General features: G+C 56.9%; 2 protein-coding genes across 4 annotated transcripts in view; both read left to right on the top strand.

Moving 5' to 3' along the window:
• The window catches only part of FBXO42 (F-box protein 42), a 46,452-nt gene extending 30,615 nt beyond the window's left edge, over positions 1–15,837 (top strand). The window contains exons 5-10 of the mRNA XM_056508246.1: positions 11,221–11,374; positions 12,283–12,393; positions 12,649–12,745; positions 13,571–13,627; positions 14,101–14,217; positions 14,627–15,837. Of these exons, the coding sequence (XP_056364221.1) occupies positions 11,221–11,374; positions 12,283–12,393; positions 12,649–12,745; positions 13,571–13,627; positions 14,101–14,217; positions 14,627–15,691 (1,601 nt within the window). The 3' untranslated portion in view covers positions 15,692–15,837. The remainder of the gene's footprint in view (positions 1–11,220; positions 11,375–12,282; positions 12,394–12,648; positions 12,746–13,570; positions 13,628–14,100; positions 14,218–14,626) is intronic.
• Positions 15,838–18,439: 2,602 nt separating this feature from the next.
• Positions 18,440–21,007, top strand: CPLANE2 (ciliogenesis and planar polarity effector complex subunit 2). Of its 3 annotated transcripts, XM_056507973.1 has the most exons (6): positions 18,440–18,468; positions 18,970–19,084; positions 19,155–19,307; positions 19,866–19,990; positions 20,063–20,202; positions 20,741–21,007. In XM_056507973.1, exons 2-6 carry the CDS (start codon positions 18,982–18,984, stop codon positions 20,967–20,969), a joined length of 750 nt encoding a protein of 249 aa, XP_056363948.1. In that variant the 5' UTR covers positions 18,440–18,468; positions 18,970–18,981; the 3' UTR covers positions 20,970–21,007. The 3 variants fall into 3 exon arrangements, with proteins under 3 accessions (XP_056363948.1, XP_056363949.1, XP_056363947.1); XM_056507972.1 differs by lacking the exon at positions 18,440–18,468 and having other exon boundaries at positions 18,827–19,084; positions 19,866–20,202; XM_056507974.1 differs by lacking the exons at positions 18,440–18,468; positions 19,155–19,307 and having other exon boundaries at positions 18,821–19,084; positions 19,866–20,202.
• The last annotated feature ends 232 nt before the right edge of the window (positions 21,008–21,239 follow it).

The following is a 21,239-nucleotide window of genomic DNA, read 5'->3' as shown; positions in this document are numbered from 1 at the left end:
GGGAATGAGCAGAGCCCTCCACCCTGGAGTTTGTGCTTAAACCTCCTGGGTGGCCTTAGCAGGACTCAGTAAAACCCCTCTGCCAGGGGTTCCTCATGGCTTAGCTCTTCCTGAGCTCCCTTCCGTGCCGTGAGTGGGAGGATCAGGTTTCCTTTTGTGATCGACGGGAAGGTGCCTTTGATGGTGTTGTGTCAACAAAGGCAACAGCCCGAAGGAGGCAGGAGAGACTCGGGAGAGACTCTGGCTGTCAGATGTGGTCCTGTGGAGAAACCTCCCCTCGCAGAGCAGAGAGGTCTGGCCTTGACAAAGCTGTGCACAAACCTTGCCCCGAGCTAAGAAGCCCAGCCTTGTTTTCATCTCCCCTTTCTAGAAAACACCAGCGAGTTTTCAAAACAATTTTCCAAACAGTCAGTGGAGTTTCAGGGTGAATTCCTCCGTTGGGATCTCCTCAGCTCTGGGAGCTTTGTGGAGCTGAAGGACACAACGGAAGGACTAGTGGGCTTCCCGAGGAGGGGAGGTGATGCTGGATCCCGCTGGATCCCACAGGATCCCACAGGATCCCATGGCATCCAGCCCTGCACAGCCACTATCCAGAGCAGCACCAGCACTCAGGGAGTGAATCCACTGGGACAGGAGCAGGGCTGTCCAAGAGCTGGGGGGGAATCTGAGGAGTAAACAGAGGTGTGGGAATAGTGGGAGGCTCCTCATGTGTGACTGCAGATGGTGCCACTCATTCAGTTCAGGGTTGTGTTTTGCATCAGCTGGGTCCAGTCCTGGCCCCTCAACTCAGGAAAGACCTGGAGGGGGTGGAGTGTGTCAGGGAAGGGAATGGAGCTGAGAAGGGGCTGGGGCACCAGGAGAGGCTGAGGGAGCTGGGAAAGGGGCTCAGCCTGGAGAAAAGGGGGATCAGGAGGGACCTTGTGGCTCTGCACAACTCCCTGCCAGGAGGGGACAGCCCAAGGGGATTTGGGCTCTGCTCCAGGGAACAGGGACAGGAGGAGAGGGAACAGCCTCAGGTTGGGCCAGGGAGGCTCAGGGAGGATGTCAGCAGGAATTTCCCCATGGAAAGTGTGATCAGGCCTTGGCAGGAGTGCCCAGGGAGGTTTGGAGTGCCCATCCTGGAGGTGTGCAAGGGAGGCCTGCATGTGGCACTCAGAGCTCTGGGCTGGGTGACAAGGACAGCACTGGGCATAGGTTGGATTTGATGATCCTGGGGGGTTTTTCCAACCTCAAGGATTCTGGATTCTTTTTCCTGCAGAGCAGTAACTGAGGTGCTCTGCCCTGACCCCAGACTGCATCTCTGTTCCCTTTGCAGTCACTTCCCTCACAGGCATCCCAGGCACAGCCTTGGTTTGGGCATTAAAACCCCCTGGAATCCTGACCTGACCAAAACTCTGGCTGCAGAATTCCCTTGGTGTCCCCCTGTGCCTCTGAGCTCTGGCCCCATCTGATTGGAGGCAAAGCTGAGCTTTATTAAAACCTTGGGATCACCTTGAGCCCACCGAAGCTGTGTGGTCGCTGTTGTCCTCCCAGGAGCCCAGAGGATCCAAGAGCTGATTCCTGGCATGGAATAACCTCTCTAATTATGGCTGAGTGCTCCAAAGTGGAGCAGGTTATTGGGGTGGATGGAAATCCCTGGTGCTGTGAGCAGTCCTGATGAGCCTGGAAGAGAGGAAAGCTTTTTCCATCTCTTTTCCTGATCTAGGTGGTTATTTCCTCGTTGCCCTTTGAGGTTGATGGCAGTAGGGCCCGTTCCTGCCTCTGCAGAGCTGAAACATCCCATGTTATCCTCCAACAACCAGAGGCTGTCCCACCACTATCCAAAGGCTCTTGGAGTCCTCGAGCTCAGAGTGACTCGCCCCCTTTGGGAGCTCAGCTGTAATCCTGTGAGCCTCCTGCCTGGAGCTTCCTCATCCTGCACCCCATTTCCTCCTTATCACACACCCAGTTTCCTCCTGATCACACGCCTAAATTCTTCCTTACACACACTTCATTTCTTCCTTATCCCACCCTTCATTTCTGCTCTTCTGGAGCAAAACCAGGATTTTCCAGGCTTTGTCCCGTGCCACCCTTTGGGGCAGAGGCTGTCCCAGCACAGGTTGCTTGGAATTGTTTTCTCCAGTTTAAATATATTGATTTTTTTCCTCCTTTTTTGGGCTCCCAGTTTTACAAAGACGTCAGTGACCACTCCTGCCAAGCCACTGACAGACAAACTCTCCAGCAGTGTCCCTGGATATAGAGTTTGGAATTCTGCCCTTGCAGAGGGTGGACTGGCAGCTCCAAGGTGGGAGCAGGGCTGTTCCCACCCCCTGGATCTATCTGACATTCATTTGTTCCTCTCTTTGCCTGACTGGTTTTGCAGAATGTCTCTAATGGAATTTGTGGTGTTCAATATGAAATATCTCAAGGGCAAGAGATAAAAAATCAACCCAAATCAAGTGAAAGCTTTTTTTTTTTTTCCTGTGTCAGCTGCTGCCTGGTTGAGAAGGCACTGCTGGTTTTCAGATTAATCCATGGGTTTATAGCACACACCTGCCCTCCCTTTGATTTGCCAGGCTCTGTCCTCCTCCAGCTCCTGGCCTTTCTGGCTGTGTTTAACCTCTGGAAGGTTTTTGTTGTCTGGATCCAAACCACATTCCATTGGTGTCCATCCTTGGATGCCCACCCTGCCATGCGTGGCACAGGTCAGTCCCAGGGACACTCAGGTACAAAACCCACTGCAAACTGAGCGTGTGGTGAAATGTTTGGGAGGACTTGTCCCACAGGTGCCTTCACTCCACAAGACAGGAAAAGCCACAAGATCCCTCTCTGAAATCCCTCCCCTGTCTGGGAATCTGCTCCCAGCTGACAAAGGCACCTGCTTGGAGAGCCTGGCAGGGTGCAGGGCTTTCCTGGTCAGTGGGATGGGGAAGGGGTGAGGATCACACCACCAGGGCAAACAATCCTGTGCCTCCCGTTCCTGAATCCCACATCTGGAATGGCCTGGCTTCCCACATTCCTCCCTCCCCCGACCCTACCTGGCTGCATCCTGCCCCTCCCTGCAGCTTATCCTTATCAAAGCTGTGTTCCCGCAGCTTTTCCAGCGGCTCGCGGTACCCGCCAAGGTCCCCGAGTGCCCCGGGCTGTTTCCGCGGAGCTGCAGGGCAGGGGCAGGGGCAGTTCGGCAGTTCAGCTTGCGGCAGGCGTGCCTGCGCCTCGGGAGCCGCTGCCGCCCAGGAATGCGGTGCCGCAGGCGGCCGGGAACGGCTTGGAAGAGCCCGTGGATCACCCGCCCAGGGAGGGGGAATGTGCCTGCCACCAGGGCCGGGCTCTGCCGGCTGAGCTGCCACCCCAGTACGCCCAAGCACTTCCCCTCTCCCATTCCCTGCTCTCCGTGTGACACAGGACTCGGAAGTTCAGCCAGTTTTTATCTGTGGGCAAAACATGGGGGACAGGCATTCCCTGCTGTGGGAAATGGGCTCCTCGGAGCAGGGCTTGGCTGCCTGGGTCAGCAGGGCAGGAAGGCAGCTCAGGCTGCAGCACTCCCTCAGGGGATGATCCCTCAGCTGTGGATGCCCTCCTGCCCTGCCCCGCACAGCTCAGCCTGACGTGGCAGGAGTCGTGTGGGAAGGGAATGGAGGGAAAAGCTGAGGAGGTTTCCCTCTTCCCTCAGTTCCTCTGGATTCCCTCTTCCCTCAGTTCCTCTGGTTTTCCTCAGTATGTCTGGGGTCTCACCTTGTTCTACTGGCACAGACACCTTCCACTGTTCCAGGGTGCTTCAAGCCCTGTCCAGCCTGGCCTTGGACACTTCCAGAGTTGAGCAGAAATCCCTCCTAGTAGTACTAGCAGGTAGTAGTAGCAGTAGTAGTAGTAGTAGTAGTTGTAGTAGTAATAGTACCTGGCTCCCTCCTCCATCTTGGAAAGACTTGGAGAACAATTTGCATTGTTTATCCTTAAGATCCCAAAGTGCAGGTCTGTCATCCCTTTAACCTAGGCAGAAGTTAGGCTGGATTTTCCAAGAGGGGTGGGTTTTTTTGTTTGTTTGTTTGTTTGTTTTGTTTTTTGTTGTTGTTGGGTTGTTGTTGTTGTTGTTGTTGTTGTTTTCTACCAGGATTTTTTTTTCTATTTTCCCGATGTGTGATTTCCCAGCCCTGCAGAGAATTTAATTTCTCACTTGTCCGAGTTCGGTTGGAGCCGAGGAATTTGCAAACTGTGGCTCAGACAAATCTCAACATATTTCCTTTTCAGGAAGAAGGCTCAAAACCCCGGAGCCACACACGGGGTTGTTGACGCTGGTGGTGTCTCACATCTCATGAATGTGTTGCACCCCAGAGGGAGCTGATCCCTCCTTCCCGAGGCGTGGGAGGCACCCAAGCGTGATGGTTTCCCTGGACACAAATTCCCTGATCGTTTCACATCCAGTGATTTCGTTTTCCTGGGTCTCTGACAGCACCTTCCCTCCTGGGCAGGTACCTCCCTGTCCACTGTGGAGTCAGTGGGATGAAACCCGCTATCCCATGGCTGCACCGGGAGCTGGGAAGGAAAGGTGCTCCTGGGAAATTCGGGCAGGCTGTGCTGACATCTATCGGCAAGAGCTCCTTCCAAGGCAGCCCAGCCTTTGCCTTGAGGACTCAATCTGCCAGGATTAGGTGTGTAATACTCGGGATTGAGCAGGGAGCATTCCCGGGGCGCTTTAATCCATGCCCAGCACGATGTGCCTCTCCAAGCCTCTCCGCAGCCTGATTTTCATCTTTCCCCAAAGCATCTGCTGTAAAACTCCTGGAGATTGGGGCAGGCACACAGAGTGACAGAGCACTCGCTCCTGCTTGTCTGCAGTCCAAAGGTGAATTTTGGTTCCTGACATGAAAAATTCAGGGAGTTGGGCGTTCAGGGCTGGAATTACCGGAATGAGAGAGAAAAGTGCTTCCCTGGCATGCAGGGAGCAAAGTTCAGGAACCGATGGGTTGAAAATGGGACTGAAGGGAACACAGCGAGGGGAGTGCAGAGCTGGACTGAATTTCCCTTCATGTGCTGGGAATTTCTGTAGAAAGTAGGAAGATGTGGGTTTTCAGTAAATAACTTGTCCTTGCAGCAAATACTGGGAGCAGCAAAGTCCTGCCTCTTCCCAAGCTTTTTGCACTCCCTTTCTCTGACTGCATCCACAAGGGCTGTGGATTCCCATCCCCAAAAGTGTCCAAGGCCAGGCTGGACAGGGCTTGGAGCAACCTGGTCCAGTGGAAAGTGTCCTGGTCCATGGCAGGGGGTGCAACGGGATGAGCTTTAAGGTCCCTTCCAACCCAAATCATTCTGAGATTCTCTGGCTGTGCCCACAGGGTGCTCTTTAGAGGATAGTTGAGGTTTGGAGCCCCGTGGTAGCTGTAACCTCACCAAATTACACAGCAGCCATTTCCTGGAACACCACTCATTTTGGGATTCTCCAGCGTCGCGGCTGCCGCCGCCTCCCGCGCGCCACGGGAAACGATCCGGGAGCGGAAAGTGCAGAGGTCAGCAGGGCTGGGACACTCTCCCAGCCCGACCTCCTCCCTGCCCTGCCATTTCCCCCTCCTCAGGGCTGGCAGTCAGCAATTCCGCTCTCTTCCCTCGCCTCCTGCAGGGAGCACAAGCGGCGGGAGCTGCTCAGCCCTTTCTGGGAACGCTGAGCTCTTTAATTGCACCAGGGCTGATCTGGGGAGGTGTCGGGCTGTTAAATCACCGGAGAAGTCTGCGGGGCAGCGTCACTTCAGGGGGAATAAAAACACGAGCGTGGAAGCGGGGAGAGGTGGATGGTGGAGATTCCGCCCACGGAGAGGGAGCAGCGGCTTTTGCAAGAGCAGCACCTCGAGCGGGCCAAGGCGCCTTTCCCAAAGGAGGGTTGCGAAGGGTGACCTCACCCCGCGGAGCAGCGGCACTCGGGGCGATGCTGCCGGGGGCAGGCAGGGTGGGTCCCCATAAAGCCTCTCCTGCAGTGGAGCTGCGGCAGGAATTGCGGCTGTCCCGGGTCGGGCTGTTGGGAGATAAGGGCCGAGCCCGCGGCGTTCTGGCGCGGTTATCTCGGCGCTGTTTGCTCAACTGCTGCATGAGGACATTTTTGCCAGGCATTAGCACAGAGTGACTCAGTAAATCCAGTTGCACAGGGTTCAGAGGGCACTGCCTCTCCTCTTCCACGGCTTTATCGGTGCGGCAGCACCTCGCAAATGCCGGGGTTAAAAAAATACCCACGGGCACCTTGCAACAGCGTGGAGGTGACTGATCCTCCCCAGGGCTTCTGCCTCCACCTTGCAGAGATTGCGAGAAACCAAAGCTTGGCTTCCACGCCGGGGTTTGACTGGGCTTGTACCACAGTCCCGAGTCACTGCAGGTGAAAATCCCACACTGGGAGCGCGGTGGGAATTCTTTGTGTCAACATCGGGGGGTTGCTGACACGGCCCCCAAAATTGCAAATAAACTTGGGATATTCCCTCACTTCCTTCCCAAGAGGTTATTTGTGCCTGCAGAGGTCTTGTCTCTCTGCTGAGGAGACAAATCAGATCTTGTTCAGTTTTTCCTTAAAACTCTTGCAAGGCTGAATTCCTGTCTGCTTCCCAGCATGGAATTTGGGGTTTTTTTGGAAGGGAACACTAAATTGCCTATGGTTTTGGTAAGAGAAAATGATACTTCTGTGGTTTTTAAAGGCTCTAAGATTTCGGCAGGCCTGGTCAGAACTAGCCTAGAACATGTTCGTAATCCCAGTGCTCCCTTTTAGACATTTTGAGATTAAAAACAGGTGAATGTCAAATGCTGGATCTGAGGCAGCTGAGCAGAATCCTCAGTGTTGGGTTTGACTTTGGCAATGAGCAGGTGTGCCACAGGGATGTCTGCTCTTCCCATGGGAGTGCTCCTTTGGCATTGCCCAAATCCAGTGTTCATGCTGGGATTGCTGGGATGCTCATCCTCCTCTGGCCTCTGGACTGCTGCTCACCAGCTTGTCCTCTTCCCTTTGGGAAACCTGGCAGGGATCTGGATGAATCTGCTGACTGCTGTGGAAAAATCCCGGCTGGCCTGGGAAGCAGAGGGATTTATTGTTTTTTCCTTCTCCGGTTTTGCTTCCGGATGAAGGGGAGAGATTTGGGGATTTCATGCTGTCACACAAGTTTGGAATGAACTCTGTGAGATGGGATGTAGTCAGGGCCATCCCTCGGCTGGGGTGGATGATGGTGCCGGGGTGGGTGAGGGTTCCAGGCTGGAAATTGGGATTTGTAAAATCCAGCTCCAGCCTAACAGCCAGACTAACAACCATGGATGTGGCTGTGCTGCTGCCTGAGCATGGAAACACAAAACTTCTGGTGGACAGGGCTGGATCCAGTCTGGGACAACTCAGAGTGCAAAACAGGCACCATCCTGCCTTGGGAAGAAGTGTCCAAGGCCAGGCTGGACAGGGTGTCCTGCCCATGGCAGAGGGTGCAATGGGATGAGCTTTAAGGTCCCTTCCAAATCATTCTGGGATTCTTGTGAAAGAATGTTTTCGAGCCCTTCCCAAGGGATGCTTTCCTGTTCCTCTGGAGTGCAGATTGCAGGTGGCTTTTGAACCTGGGAGCTTGATTTCCTTTGCACCTTGAAATCCATGGGGTGCTGGAGCAGGTCCCTTTAATTTCTCAGCTTTGAGACTGGACACGTGGCTTTGGTTACCCGGGTGTTCCGTGGAAATCCGCTCAGCTGTGATGGTGGCAGTTGGCTCGCTGCAGGATCCACCAGATCCAGCAGAAACAGCTCCTGGCTGCAGCTCTCATCTCATCCTTCTCCAGGCTTGAAGCTACTCACTACTGATCCCATTGACACAACTCTTTCCATGTGTTCCCTTCCCCCCAGGCCAGTGCAGACCCTCCTGTGAAATATTCCCCAAACCTCCTTGACCTGAGCCAAGCCTTCCACCTGGGCAATCCCAGCATATAACCACAGGGTGACCATTTCTGTTCCCCGCTCCAGCTGGTTTTGCAGTCTCTCAGGGCTGCCCCTTCCAGAGGTAAAAGGCTGCTCTGGCACTTTGTGTCCCACGTGCCCTTCGAGCCAGGCTTTTCCTTTGTTCCCGTTAATCTGCGCGCGTGCAGCTCCGGTGGCTGTACAGGGCCGGATAACTGGGCTTTAAAAACTGCTTATAAGGACAGATCCAACACAGATAAAACACCCAGAGCTCGTGTCGGGAGTGATCAGAGGCTGGCATTTCTTTTCCAAACATCTGTGGAAGCCAGAGACCTTTGGTTGGTTGGTTTTTTGGCTTTGCAAGCCAGGAAAATCCATCAGCTGGGAAAAAAATAGCTCAGCCCGGCTTTTAGCTCCACATCCCAGCCAAAAGAACAATGTCAGCTGTGCAGGGATGAGGCCTACTGTGCTTAGGAGGAGTGAATTGTGATGCACCCTCAGCCTGCTCAAACCTTTATCCCCAGGAAGGATCACCTCGATGTTGGGCTGGATGGTGTTACTGGGATGGGGAGCTCAGGAACACAGCCGGTTCCCCACTGGAACCAGTGGGAACCAGTGCAGTTCATTAATGAGGTTTTGATGGCTTCTCAGCCCAGACAGGATCCCATGTGTTCCTGGGAGTCTTTGAAGGGCCGCTCCCACATCCTCCAGAGGGCTTGGACTTTGAGCAGGTCCTCCGGTCCCTTTGATGTCCCTCTGTGTAGGGCTCCTTTGCATGCCTGAGTCCTGAGGTCACAGAGCTGCCGGTGCCTTCCCCTTCCAGCAGCTCCCTTGGGATGTTCCTGCCCTTCCCGAGGACCCAGCATCTCTCCTCCACTTTAGGGATAAGCAGCATTAATTCTCCAGATTTCCGCACATTCCTGCTCCAGCACGAGATCCTGGAGATGCTTGTGGTGCATCTCGTTTGTGGAGAGCATCCACAGATACCCCAGTTTTGCTGTTGGAAGCGGCTTTGAGAGGCCAGCACTTCTTTGACTTGTAAAATGCAGAGTTTTCCTGCATTGCAGAATGAAACTCAGCTCATTTACATCCGTACAATGTCCAATAACAGGCAAAGCTTCCTGAAAAACCGGGGCTGGCCTCTGCCCTGGGCTGTTTGCACAGCACTGACTCACTTGGGAATTGTGTCCATGGCTGAGGCCAGGGTTGACCTTCAGGTTACAGCAGTGGGAGGGTGACTTTCCTCACTGCTCCATTCCAGACCTTTCTGAGCAAGGTGCCAATGTTTTTCCATCCTGGAATGACTCTAGCTGCCCCATTTTGTTTAAAAAGAACCCAGTTTAACCCCAGCACCTTGTGGCATCACCCAGCTGGGATTCACCAGCTTGGGTACAAATGTTTTGTTGTGGTGCCAGGCTTAGGAGAAAAACTTTTTGCACTGCCAGGGAATTATTTAGACTAGAAACCTGCTGATCTGGGTTAATGAATTGCACACATGGAACGAGCCAGGAGAACTGGAATTCAGGAACAAGGAGTAACCAAATGTGACCCTCACTGGCATCTCGTCCTCACAGAGACCTTGGCACAGCCCTGGCCTCACGTTACCTTGCATTAAGTGCTTCTGCAGAGCTTTACTCCCATTTTTCCCTCCTCTTCATGAGGCTGAGGGCAGCAGAGTGCTTTGTCCCTGGGGAAGGGCTCAGGGACACTGTGGCCATCTCTGCATCAGGCCAGGGGCTACTTTGTGCAGCTCTTCCCTCCCAGCACCTGGAACCCGTCGCGATGGAATTGCTTCCCTTAGCTGCAATATCCTGAAATAGCTGCTCCGGTTTCTTTTAAAAATAGTCTGTTCTGGGTGTCATTCCCTGCTAAAAATGTGTCTCTGAGTCCTGCTGGGACAGGGGCTGGGACAGAGGCCAGGTCAGAGCATCAGCTGTGTCAGAGGGGTGGTGGTGCCGCCGTGGCCCCGTGTGAGCCGTGCCCTTGAGCTGCCCCACTCCCAGAGCCAGGCTCGGAGCCGTGGGGCTGGGGTGGGGATTGCAGGATTCATTGGGAAGAGTGGCTGCAGAGGTGGAGGAATGTGCCGGGTGCCAGTGACCTTCCAGTGGGAAGGAGGATGCTTGGAGTGAGCCGGGCTGGAGAGGCTTGAGCTGTTCCTGGGAAGCAGCTCAACACCTCACACATCAGCAGGGTGGGGACACAGCACCTCTGGCTCCAGGGGCAGTCAGGGATCAGGATTTTGCAGCGGATCGTGGCCAATTTCCCAACATAAATTCAAACAGATTGAATACTTTGGTGTTTGCTCTTGCCAACAGGATTCTTGCATTGAGGCTGCTCCTGCTCCGAGCAGGTTAAGAGCCATAAAATCCCAGAATGGTGTGAGTTGGGAGGATCTTAAAGCTCATCTCATTCCACCCTCCTTCCATGAACAGGGACATCTTCCACAGGAATCCCAGAATCCCAGAATGGTTTGGGTTGGAAGGGACCATAAAGCTCATTCCATTCCACCCTCTGCCATGGACAGGGACACCTTCCACTATCCACGGGTGCTCCAAGCCCCATCCAGCCTGGCTTTGGACACTTCCAGGGATGGGGCAGCCACAGCTTCTCAGGGATGTGGTGGCCAGTGGCCACAGAAGCAGCAGCAGGGTTGAGGGATGGGCTCAGGAAAACCCTCGGGACACGGAATCGAGCACAGCAAATCCCAATGGCACCGAGCCCAGGAGGTCACACTGTCCTTGTGAGGTCCTGCTCAGGAGGCCCCCGGTGCCTGCAGAGCCCTTTGAACCTCAAAAAGGTTTTCTGTGATTTTTATATTAGAGCACTGCATCCTGCAGACTCAAGCAATGACTTCATTCACAGCCAGAGAGTTCAGGGCTTCCTTCTCAAACGTGGGGTTCAGTGAGTGTCACTTGTGAGCCCCCCACATCTGCATGAGCCACTCCGGGTGCGTTGGAATTGTCTCCCTTCTCCCTCCCTCCCTCCATCCTCGGGGAGAGACGTTGTGAGGTATTTGGAGGTAATTACTGCTTTTATTTGGCGCTAAAGCAATAATTTGGAGGGATACGCTGGAAAACCGGCAATTTCCTGCCAATGAGTGACAGATGTTTTGCTGTGTTTAAGATGTGCTTTCAGGCTCCTACTAATTACATTGACACAAATTGGCAGGAGTTTTCTTCCCATGCTCCCAGTTCTAATTTTGCCTTTTTTCTTTTTTTTTTGTGTTATTTTCTTTTTTTTGGAAAGGTGGAGTCTCCCCGTTGTGACACTTAGGGAAGAAACGATATGGAGTTGGGGGCTTGTGTTCAAATGTTGTTTTCCTAACTTTTCCTCCCTCCCTGCCAGGTTCCTATCCCTCTCCCAAGGCTGGAGCCACACTGGTGGTCTACAAGGACTTGCTGGTGCTTTTTGGGGGGTGGACCCGGCCAAGCCCTTATCCCCTGCACCAGCCCGAGAGGTTCTTCGATGAGATCCACACATACTCCCCCTCCAAAAACTGGTAAGAGCAGGCTTTGATCCTGGAAAAATGGCTCTGGAATGCAGCTGGAGGAATGCCTGGGAAGCTGTGCGTGGTCCTGGTTTCCCAGGTGTGTCTCTAATGCTCTTTTTGAAACTAAAAAAGCCACACAAGCACAGCAGAGCTGAGGACAGGGTGCTGCCAAGCACCTCGTGGGTGCTGTTTCTTCCGTATCGTTCTGGACTCGTACCTAAATATTCCAGGCTGCCTGAGCATCCCCATCCAGGTGGGAAACTTGGGTGTTTAAAATGCCTTATCACTTTGGCTGGGAGCACTGAGATGTTTTGAGATAAGCCTGAAGTGCTGGAGGTCTTGTATTTAGAGATGATTCAAAACTCAGCTCCCTCAGGGAGATGTGATAAATCAGATTTCTCCATTTCAACCTCTGCCTTTACAGCTCCGGGACTGGAGCATCCAGCAGTGTCCGTGGTGCTGGCAGGAATTTTCCCTTTAAACATCACCATTTGGCTGATTTTAGACCCAGCTTTCTCACTGATCATGTGTGTGAGAAGGAAAATGCTGTATCAAAGAGAAGATATGCTTCTCTTGCACTGAGAACTTTTCATCCTCCAAAGTATCAATTATCCAGTGCACTTTGGGCAGTGTCGTTACAACTCTGTAATTAAACCTCTTGGAAAGAATTTGAGGCAAACTTAATTCAAAGGGGAGATGTTCCCAACTTGGCCATGGGACTTGGTCATGCCTTAAAAATGTTTAGCACATTGGGATTTCTAATTAGTTTCATTGCTATTTGGATATTTGGCGGTTTTCCCTGTGGTTTTCCCCCATGACATGTTCTTAAGGACTTTGCAGGCCACTGGGATTTTTTGTTTGGCCTTTCATCCAACATTTTCCTTCATTGGGGAATGTGTTCCTGCCTCTCTTCCCAGGTGGAACTGCATCATGACCACCCACGGCCCCCCTCCCATGGCAGGACACTCCTCTTGTGTCATCGAAGACAAAATGATTGTTTTTGGGGGCTCCCTTGGATCCCGACAGATGTAAGTTCAGGGTGAGGGTGTCTAACGAGCACCCCCGTGAGCCAGGAGGGGGTTGGGATGGTCTTGGGGTCGCCCATGAGGAATTTTTTGCAGGATTTTGGGGTCTGCCTGCTGCCTTAGCACACCCTTTGCTTCTCGCAGCAAATCCCAAGGCTCTAGCCTGCAAAAATCCCAACTCTGCCATAAAACCCAGCCCTAAGCCCAAGTTCCACATCGCTGGTTGTATCCTCAGCCCATGTTGTCTCATCCCTGCAGGAGCAACGATGTCTGGGTGCTGGATCTGGAGCAGTGGGCTTGGTCTAAGCCCAGCATCTCCGGGCCCAGTCCTCACCCGCGCGGGGGCCAGTCCCAGGTGAGCTCAGCCAGAGAAGCAGGCACAGCCTCACTCCCAGCTCCAGACAGCTCTGCACAGGCTCATCCCCAAGTTACCTGTGCAGCCCTTGCCTGCCAGGCCCTCTCCCTCTCCCTGTGGGCACAGCCCCCATCTCCCCCAGTGACTCAGAGCTCTAATGAACAAATCCCTCCTTTAACCCCACTCATGCCCCATGGCACCTCAGATCAATGGAGAGGCAGCACAGCCTGGTTTGGCTCTGGGCCCTGGTGACTGCTTCGCTCTCCCAATCCCGGGATTGACTCGGGATTGCTCTGAGCATGGCTCCTGCAGTGCCTGCTCAGGGCAGGGAGCTGGTGGCTGGCCTGAGGCAGGTGTCCCCATCCAGGATGGTCAGTGATTCCCAGGGTGTGGCTGGTCCCACCAGGGCAGGCAGCAGGGCTCGGATGGCTCATGCTGGAACGTGCCTTTCCATGCCCTGGAAAAGGAGCCCGCAGGGATCTCTCGCCCACCAGCAGCACTGATCAGACACTGCTGCCAGCACCTGCCCTCCCAGGCAATCCTTCCATCTTCCCCTCCTTTGCAGAGGGATGTCAGGTCTCTGGTGCTTTGGGAAGGGCAATTGCTCTTCTTGGTGAGAGGAACTGGTTTGGGACAAGGAGTGGGATGAGCCCTGCATCCCGCTCTGCCCCGGGCCCAGCAAAACCGGCTCCATCCCAGCTCCACTCCTCATCCCGGGGCACAGAACCCAGCACCGCCCGTGCAGCGGAGCACCTGCCTCTGTCTGCCCTAGGAGGCCTGGCCAAAAATCCTTCCCAGCCTGAAACTCTCCTCTGTCCCCTCCAGATCGTGATAGACAACGAGACCATTTTAATCCTTGGAGGCTGCGGGGGTCCCAATGCAGTGAGTACCTGGGGGAGCAGAGACATCTACATCCTCCTGGCACTTGGGGGTTGGATTTGGGGTGGGGGAACTCTGCACACTGGAGGCATTTTGTTCCTCAAATCTGGGCCCCCCCCCAGTAGATTTTCCAGAGAAGCTCTTTAGCTGTTGCTGGAGCTGCTTTAATTAATAAAAATCATCCCAGACGCTCTCTGAGTAGCTTCCTAGGTTCACTGAGGCTTGTCACAATTAGCCCTGACTTTGTATGGGGATAGCAGACGGGAATGAAGGGGTTTATCCATGGCCATAGTAGGATGTGTCACTCATGGGTAATCAGCTCCTGCTCTGGGTCAGCATCCTCTGTCTGCAGCAGCAGAGCACCACTCCCAGCATGGCCCAGATGGGCTGAGCCCAGCAACAAACTGGGCTAAATCTCAGCCTGGGCTCCTAAATCCCAGACCAGACTCCTGAATGTGTCACCCTTCCCTCCCCAGCTGTTCAAAGACGCCTGGTTGCTGCACATGCAGGCCAACCCCTGGACGTGGCAGCCGCTCAAGGTGGAGAACGAGGACCACGGAGCCCCGGAGCTGTGGTGCCATCCTGCGTGCAGGGTATGGACACAGCAGAGCCCCTGCTCCCTCACACACATCCCTCCCTCTTTATTCCCTGCCCAAAATGCTCTATAAACACCATTCATTGGTCCCTGTGCCCCACTGGGTCACATGTGGGGCAGAGCTGTGTGTGTGTGTGTCCCCATGCCACGTGCTACATGTGGGACAGGGCTGTGTCTGTGTGTCCCCATGTCCCCATGCCATATGTCACATGTGGGGCAGAGCTGTGTGTGTGTGTGTGTCCCCATGTCCCCATGCCATGTGTCACACATGGGACAGGGCTGTGTGTGTGTGTGAGTCCCCATGTCCCCATGCTGTGTCACACAGGGGACAGGGCTGTGCAAACATGCCATCCTCTCCTCCCCAGCCCCAAGGCCCTGCTGACGGGTGTTCCCTGCTCTCCCCACAGGTGGGACAGTGTGTGGTGGTGTTCAGCCAAGCTCCCAGCGGGAGGGCCCCGCTGAGCCCCAGCCTCAACTCGCGCCCGTCTCCCATCAGCGCCACGCCGCCCGCCCTGGTGCCTGAGCAGCGGGAATTCCGCTCCCAGTCTCCCGTCAGGAGCACGGACGAGGCTCCCTGCGTCAACGGCCGCTGGGGCACGCTGCGGCCGCGCCGGCAGACGCCGTCGGGCTCGCGGGAGGGCAGCCTGTCCCCGGCCAGAGGGGACAGCTCCCCGGTGCTCAACGGCGGCACCGTGTCACCCGGAGCGGCCCTGGACAGCCCCGTGCAGGCCTTGTCCCCCAGCACCCCCTCGGCCGCCGAGGGATTCGACCTCAAGGTGGGGCCGGCCCTGGCGCCGCGCCGGGGCTCGCTGCCGGAGCAGAGGGACCTGCGCCTGGCCTCGGTGGAGCTGGGCTGGGAGCAGAAGCCCACGTCCCTCCTGTGCCAGCTGGACGGCGCGGAGGGCAGGACAGCGGGCACGCGGAACCCCCTGGAGCACACCAACGGCATCCACACCCCGCCCCACGCCGCCGGCACCCTGCCCGGGGCCGTGTCCCCCGGCGCGCTCCGCCGCAGCCTCGAGGCCGTCAAAGCCCTCTCCTCCAAAGCCGCCGCCGCCTCGGCCGCGCTCAGCCCTCCCCTGGCGGCGTCCCCGGGGTCCCCGGGCGCTGAGCCGGGCTCGGCGCGGCCGGGCGCCGCCCAGGGCGAGGGGCACTCGCTGCCCCCCATCGCCCGGCGCCTCGGGCACCACCCGCCGCAGTCGCTGAACGTGGGCAAGCCGCTGTACCAGAGCATGAACTGCAAGCCCATGCAGATGTACGTGCTGGACATTAAGGACACCAAGGAGCAGGGTCGAGTCAAGTGGAAAGTGTTCAACAGCAGCTCCGTGGTGGGGCCGCCCGAGACCAGTTTACACACGGTGGTGCAAGGCCGAGGGGAGCTGATCATATTTGGTGGCCTCATGGACAAGAAACAAAACGTCAAATATTACCCCAAAACAAATGCCTTGTACTTTGTGCGAGCAAAGAGATAATGCGGCCCCCGGCCGCCGCCGCCACCCGTCCCCTCCATCCCCGCGGCTCTTCCTCCTTCCCGAGCCCCTTCCCAACATGCAGGCGTTCCAATTCAAACTGTGAATTAGGGAGCAGGAAACCAATAAAAGTCCAAGCAAACCCTCCAGCGCTGCCCCGGCAGTTCCCAGTAAGACCCCAGTCGAGCGAGTTGTGTTTACAGGCAGGGAAGGACCCGAGGATCCGAGGATTTGGGGTGAGCAGCCAGGGAATTCCGCCAGCCAGGATCTTCTTGGGTTTATTTTCCAAGTGTTTGCGAGTCTAGGTCTGTCTGAAACTCCTCGTGGGTTGTGAGTAGAAGTGGTTTTATAGGAATAACCCAAATTCCAGCAGGCAGGAGGCTGTTAGCTTGATTAATTCCATGCTCGACTTCATCAGGAAAACAACAGCAATATCCCACTGGGAATCTCCCAGCGCTGCCAGCCTTTGCTCGACACAAACACGATGCCTTTTTATTTTGCCTCTCACCTGCCGCTTGTCCCTGTCCTCCAGGCAGGACCAAAAGGAGGAGGAAAGGACTTTTTTTTTTGTGTCAAAATGCCAAAAGTCTCGATTGTTAGCATCCCTCCTCTCCCTGCCCTGCTGGATCAGGCTTCGGGATCATCTTCCTGATCCCCTCTGATCTGAAAAAATACTCTGAAAATCCCAGTATTCCCCCAAAACTGAGATATTTGGCTGCCAGTTCCCTTCTAGACTGAAAGGTTTCATTTCTTTCGATGGCCCAAACCCTTTCAAGGCCAAAGCAGCCCCTTGGAGCCTGGGAGCAGGGTGGGTTTTCCAGGGAAAAGGACATATATTGGTAAATCTGAGGGCAGCCTCGATGCAGTAACTTGACCTCATCTTTGCACGTGCCTCCTTCCGCAAAGATTAAATCCAAATCCGAAGGGATTGAACCTGTGCGTCCTTCTGGGACATCACCCCTCCTTCCCTGTCTCCTCGAGAGGGGGAGAAAACGGGGCGGATTCTGACAGGTTTTGGTCAACAACCTCCAGCACCCTAAAACAGGGAGCCCTCCCCATGCCGGCAGTGCCATGACGTGGTCCCTTCTTCCCTGAGTCTTTGTTGTCCATTCCCACTGAGCCTTTTGCCGGTCGGAGCCTTAAATCCCATCCCAGCCGCGTGGGAATGGGGAGGGATTTGCTTCACCCGCGGCATTTCCACCTCTGTAAATAAATCCCTCGTCGAATCCCACCTCTCCCATTCGTCCCAGAACGATTTGATTTGTCCTAAGGGAAAGCAAAACGCAGTTATTCTCCCAGAAAAACCCCAGACCTCAGGAGCACCTGTGGAATATTCCTTCTCCAAGCGTGGCCATGGGGAAGGCAGTCGAGCCTTCGGCATCGATTCCCACGTTCCCTTTGCATGTTTTTTGTCATCCATCCCCCCCAAAAAAAAGAGTCAAACCCTGGGATGGACGGTGCCATGATGCCCTTCTCCCCGCAGAGCATCCCTCGAGGGCGCTCTGCCAGCGTTTACACCCTGCACCGCCCCCGGGATCCCCGCGGGAAACGCGTGTTGTGTGTGGTTCAGAGACAGCCCGAACTGGGATCCCTGCCCCGAATCCCGCGGGAGCTGCTGGTGCTGTGAGCGAGGTGTCCCCCCGCGACTCAGGTGTCCCCCCGCCGTCATTCCCAGGCCCAGCACAGCAATGGGAAGCGATTCCGGTGATATTTAAAATCTTGTGTACATTTGGGGGGGTTCATGGGGGTCCCTCCCCCCCTTCCCGACGAATTTTTAGTGGTTTAACAAATAAAAAGGAAAAGAAACGGATGATTGGTGCTTTTGGGGAGGGGTGGGGTGGGAATGACGTGGAAGGGAAGTTCCTGCTGTGCTCCCCACAAGTTTAGGGGTGAAAGGGGGGATTTGGGGTCTTTTGGGGTAGGAAAGGGGAAATATTTGTGCCAGGGGATGTTGGAGCATCGGAGGGAGGCAAAGTGGGACACAGGGAATTTGGGACACTGAAGCCTCTTGGAGCCAGAAATTGGGGATGGGGACCCCAAAGCCTGTTGGGCTTGGAAACTGGGAATCCCTAAGCCTACTGGATCTGGGAATTCAGGGATCCTAAACACTGTTTGGGATGGGGACCCCAAAACCTGCCAGGCCTGGGAACTGGGGATGGGGAGCCCAGGGCCTGCCTGTGCTGAAAATCCTGGACTCCAGATCCTGCTAGGGTTGGGAATTAGGGATGGGGAGCCCAAAGCCTGTCAGCACTGGGAACTGGAGACACCAAACCCTCTTAGGGATGGAAATTGGGAATGGGGATCCCAACACTGCTGGAGATGGTTATTGGGGATGCCAAAGCATCCCAGCGCCGGGAATTGTGAACCCCAAAACCTGTTTGGGCTGGAAATTTTGGAAAGGGACCCCAAAGCCGGTTGGGGCTGGAAGTGAGGATCCCAAATCTTGCCAGTCCTGGGAACTGGAGATCCCACAGCCTGTTGGGAGATGGGAATTGGGGATAGGGATCCTAGAGCCTGCTGGGGCTGGAAATTGGGACCCCAAGTCCCGCCAGTGTGGGAGATGCTGACCCCAAAGCATTCCGGTGCCAGTGATTAGGGAAGAGGGCTTCAAAGCCTGGAGAAAGTGGCAGCTGGGGACCCCAAATCTGGTGCCAGCAGTTTGGGATGGGGTCACCGCCGGTCCGCTCAACGCGCCCGCGCACGCGCAGCTGCGGCTGGGCGTGGTCTCGGTAGCGCCCCGCCCGCCTCGTGACGTCACGGGGAGGCGGAAGCGGCCTCAGGTGAGCGGCGGGGCCGCGTCTTAAAGGGCCCGCGCGGGAAAATTGGTGTGGGGGACACCGCATGGGCGGATTTGGGGGGCAGCCGGTGCGGGGAGGGGCACAGGGGCTGGGTTCTCCCCCTTTGGAATGTAGTGGGGGCACGGAGTCGATTGGGGGGAGCACAGACCCCGTGGGGGTCGCAGATACCCCGTAAGGGAGTGCAGGGCCTCCGTGAGGGACACCCTGAGGGGATGGTGGGACACTGAGGGGGGGCAGGGACCCCAAAGTGGGGCACGGGAGCCGGAGAGGGGCAGGGAACCCATGGGAGGGCGGTGGCACCCCAGAGGGGCACAGGAACCCCAGAGAGGGGTCAGGGACCCCATGGGAGGATGCTGGGACACGGGGGGTGTTTTAGGGACGCGATGGAGGATTTAGGGACCCTGGGGCGGGGTCAGAAGGGGACCCCAAAGCTGCGGGATGCAGTGACCCCACGGGGGACGGGGGCTCTTCCCTGTCCCCCAGGTTCGGGGGCCCATGGCAGAGCAGGACCCGGCGCTGGAGCCGGGCTGGCTCCTGTCCCCCGCCGGCCGCCCCTACCTGGACTCCATCCTGCACAAGAATCAGCGGAGAGTGTTCGGTGGGTGCCCCCCCTGCGCCCCCAAACCGGGGTCTGAGCCCCCCAGAATCACCCTGAGCTCCCTCCCCAGGTCTGCTGGAGCGCCCGGCGCTGCCGCCCGCCCTGGCTGTCCCCACTGTCACCTACAAACTCTTCCTGGCCGGGAAAAGCGGCGTCGGGAAGACGGCGCTGGTGGCCTGGCTGGGGGGGACCCCCGCACCCCCCGCCCACCACGAGACCCTGGGTACGGCCTGGGGGGTCCGGAGGTGACAGTCCCGCGTGTCCCCGCAGGGATCGAGGCCACCAGGACACCCTGGGTACGGCCTGGGGGGTCCGGAGGTGACAGTCCCGCGTGTCCCCGCAATGATCGAGGCCACCAGGATACCCTGGGTATGGCCCGGGGGGTCTGGGGGTGACAGTCCCGCGTGTCCCCGCAGGGATCGAGGCCACCAGGACACCCTGGGTACGGCCTGGGGAGCCCGGGGGTGACAGTCCCGCGTGTCCCCGCAGGGATCGAGGCCACCAGGATACCCTGGGTATGGCCCGGGGGGTCTGGGGGTGACAGTCCCGCATGTCCCCGCAGGGATCGAGGCCACCAGGACACCCTGGGTACGGCCTGGGGAGCCCGGGGGTGACAGTCCCGCGTGTCCCCGCAGGGATCGAGGCCACCAGGATACCCTGGGTATGGCCCGGGGGGTCTGGGGGTGACAGTCCCGCATGTCCCCGCAGGGATCGAGGCCACCAGGACACCCTGGGTACGGCCTGGGGAGCCCGGGGGTGACAGTCCCGCGTGTCCCCGCAGGGATCGAGGCCACCACGCTGTTCTGGCCGGCCAAGCCCCGCGCCAGCGGCCGCCCCGTCCTGTTCCAGCTGCACCTCTGGGACTGCGGGGACGGAGCGCTCAGGAAGTTCGAGCACCTGCTGCCCGTGAGCGGGGGACGCGTTTCGGGGGGTGGGACAGCTCCAGGAGCCCGCAGTGAGGGGTGTCCCCGTCCCCAGGCCTGTAAGGAGGAGGCGGACGCCGCCCTGTTCCTGTTCTCCTTCACGGACCGCGCGTCCTTCGAGGAGCTGCCGGCGCTCATGGGCCGTGTGCTGGGCCCCGGGGACCGCGACCTCGTCAGGATGGTCGTGGGCACCAAGTATCCTTTTGGGGTCCCCTTTTGGGGGTGGTAAAGTCACCCGGTGGCGGGGGGATCGCACCCCCGGGGCTCTCAGCGCTCGGCCGGGGCTGAGAATGGGCACACCTCGTTACACCGATGGATTCCCGACTCCTGATTTTATCGGGGTTTTGCGGTTTTTTAGGTGTTCCTTGACCCTTTGCCCTGGCCCCCCATCGCCCCAAAATGGGTTTGCACCCCCAGATTCTCAGCGTTTGGTATCTCAGCAGGCTGAGAACATACAGCACTTCGTGACACCAATGGACTCACAGTTCCCATTTCTCTGTAGGTGTTTTTTGGGGAATTTTTCGGGGTGTTGGTGTCTCCTTTGACCCTTTGTACCCCCACAATCAGGTTTGCACCCCCAGATTTTAAACCACTCAGTCCCTGGGCAGGCAGAGAACACTCCCACCTCGTTACACGCATGGGTTCACAGTTCCCCGTGAATCTTGGGTGGTTTTGGGGGGATTTTCCAGGGCGTTGCGCTTTCCCTTGACCCTTTGCCCCCTCCCCACCCCAGATTCGACCTGGCCCCACACGCGGCCGTGACGGAGGGGGACGTGCGGGCCTTCGAGGGGGCGTGGGGGCTGCGGGTGCTGCGGGTGGGGGGGACCGCGGGGGCCGGCGGGGCGCGGGCGGGGCTGGCCCGGGTCGCCCCCGTGCTGGACGCCCTGGTCGAGGGGCTCTGGCGGCGCGACCAAGTGACCGTCGGCGTCACCCCGGGAGACACGGGGGACACCCCGACATGAACCCCCTCTCGGGGCGGGTTTGGGGGCTGGGAGGGGTAAAGGTGCTTTTTTGCTAAAATCAGTGATTTTCTATGAAAAATTTCCCTGGTGGCCTGACTTGTCCGATTCGGGGGATGGGGGATCTGGGGGGTCTGGGGTGAGTGGGATACTGGGGATTTGGGGTGCTGGGGTAGTGAAGATTTGGGGGTGCTAGGGGTAATGCAATGGGATCATCAGGAGGTGGGTGCTGCAGGATTTGGGGTGCTGGGAGGTATGGGGTGCACTGGGATC

This window comes from Oenanthe melanoleuca, chromosome 21 (assembly GCF_029582105.1).
Source record: "Oenanthe melanoleuca isolate GR-GAL-2019-014 chromosome 21, OMel1.0, whole genome shotgun sequence".
Classification (NCBI taxonomy): Eukaryota; Metazoa; Chordata; class Aves; order Passeriformes; family Muscicapidae; genus Oenanthe; species Oenanthe melanoleuca.
Note: the sequence above shows the minus strand (reverse complement) of the source record. Positions and strands in the feature narration are given on the sequence as shown.

Bases quoted from the DNA above. Each gene is read 5' to 3' on its own strand.
- CPLANE2 (XM_056507972.1), top strand. From the start codon at position 18,982: ATGGCAGAGCAGGACCCGGCGCTGGAGCCGGGCTGGCTCCTGTCCCCC. The intron at 19,308-19,865 runs GTACGGCCTGGG...GTGTCCCCGCAG, and splicing joins CGCCCACCACGAGACCCTGG to GGATCGAGGCCACCACGCTG. The intron at 20,203-20,740 runs GTATCCTTTTGG...TCCCCACCCCAG, and splicing joins AGGATGGTCGTGGGCACCAA to ATTCGACCTGGCCCCACACG.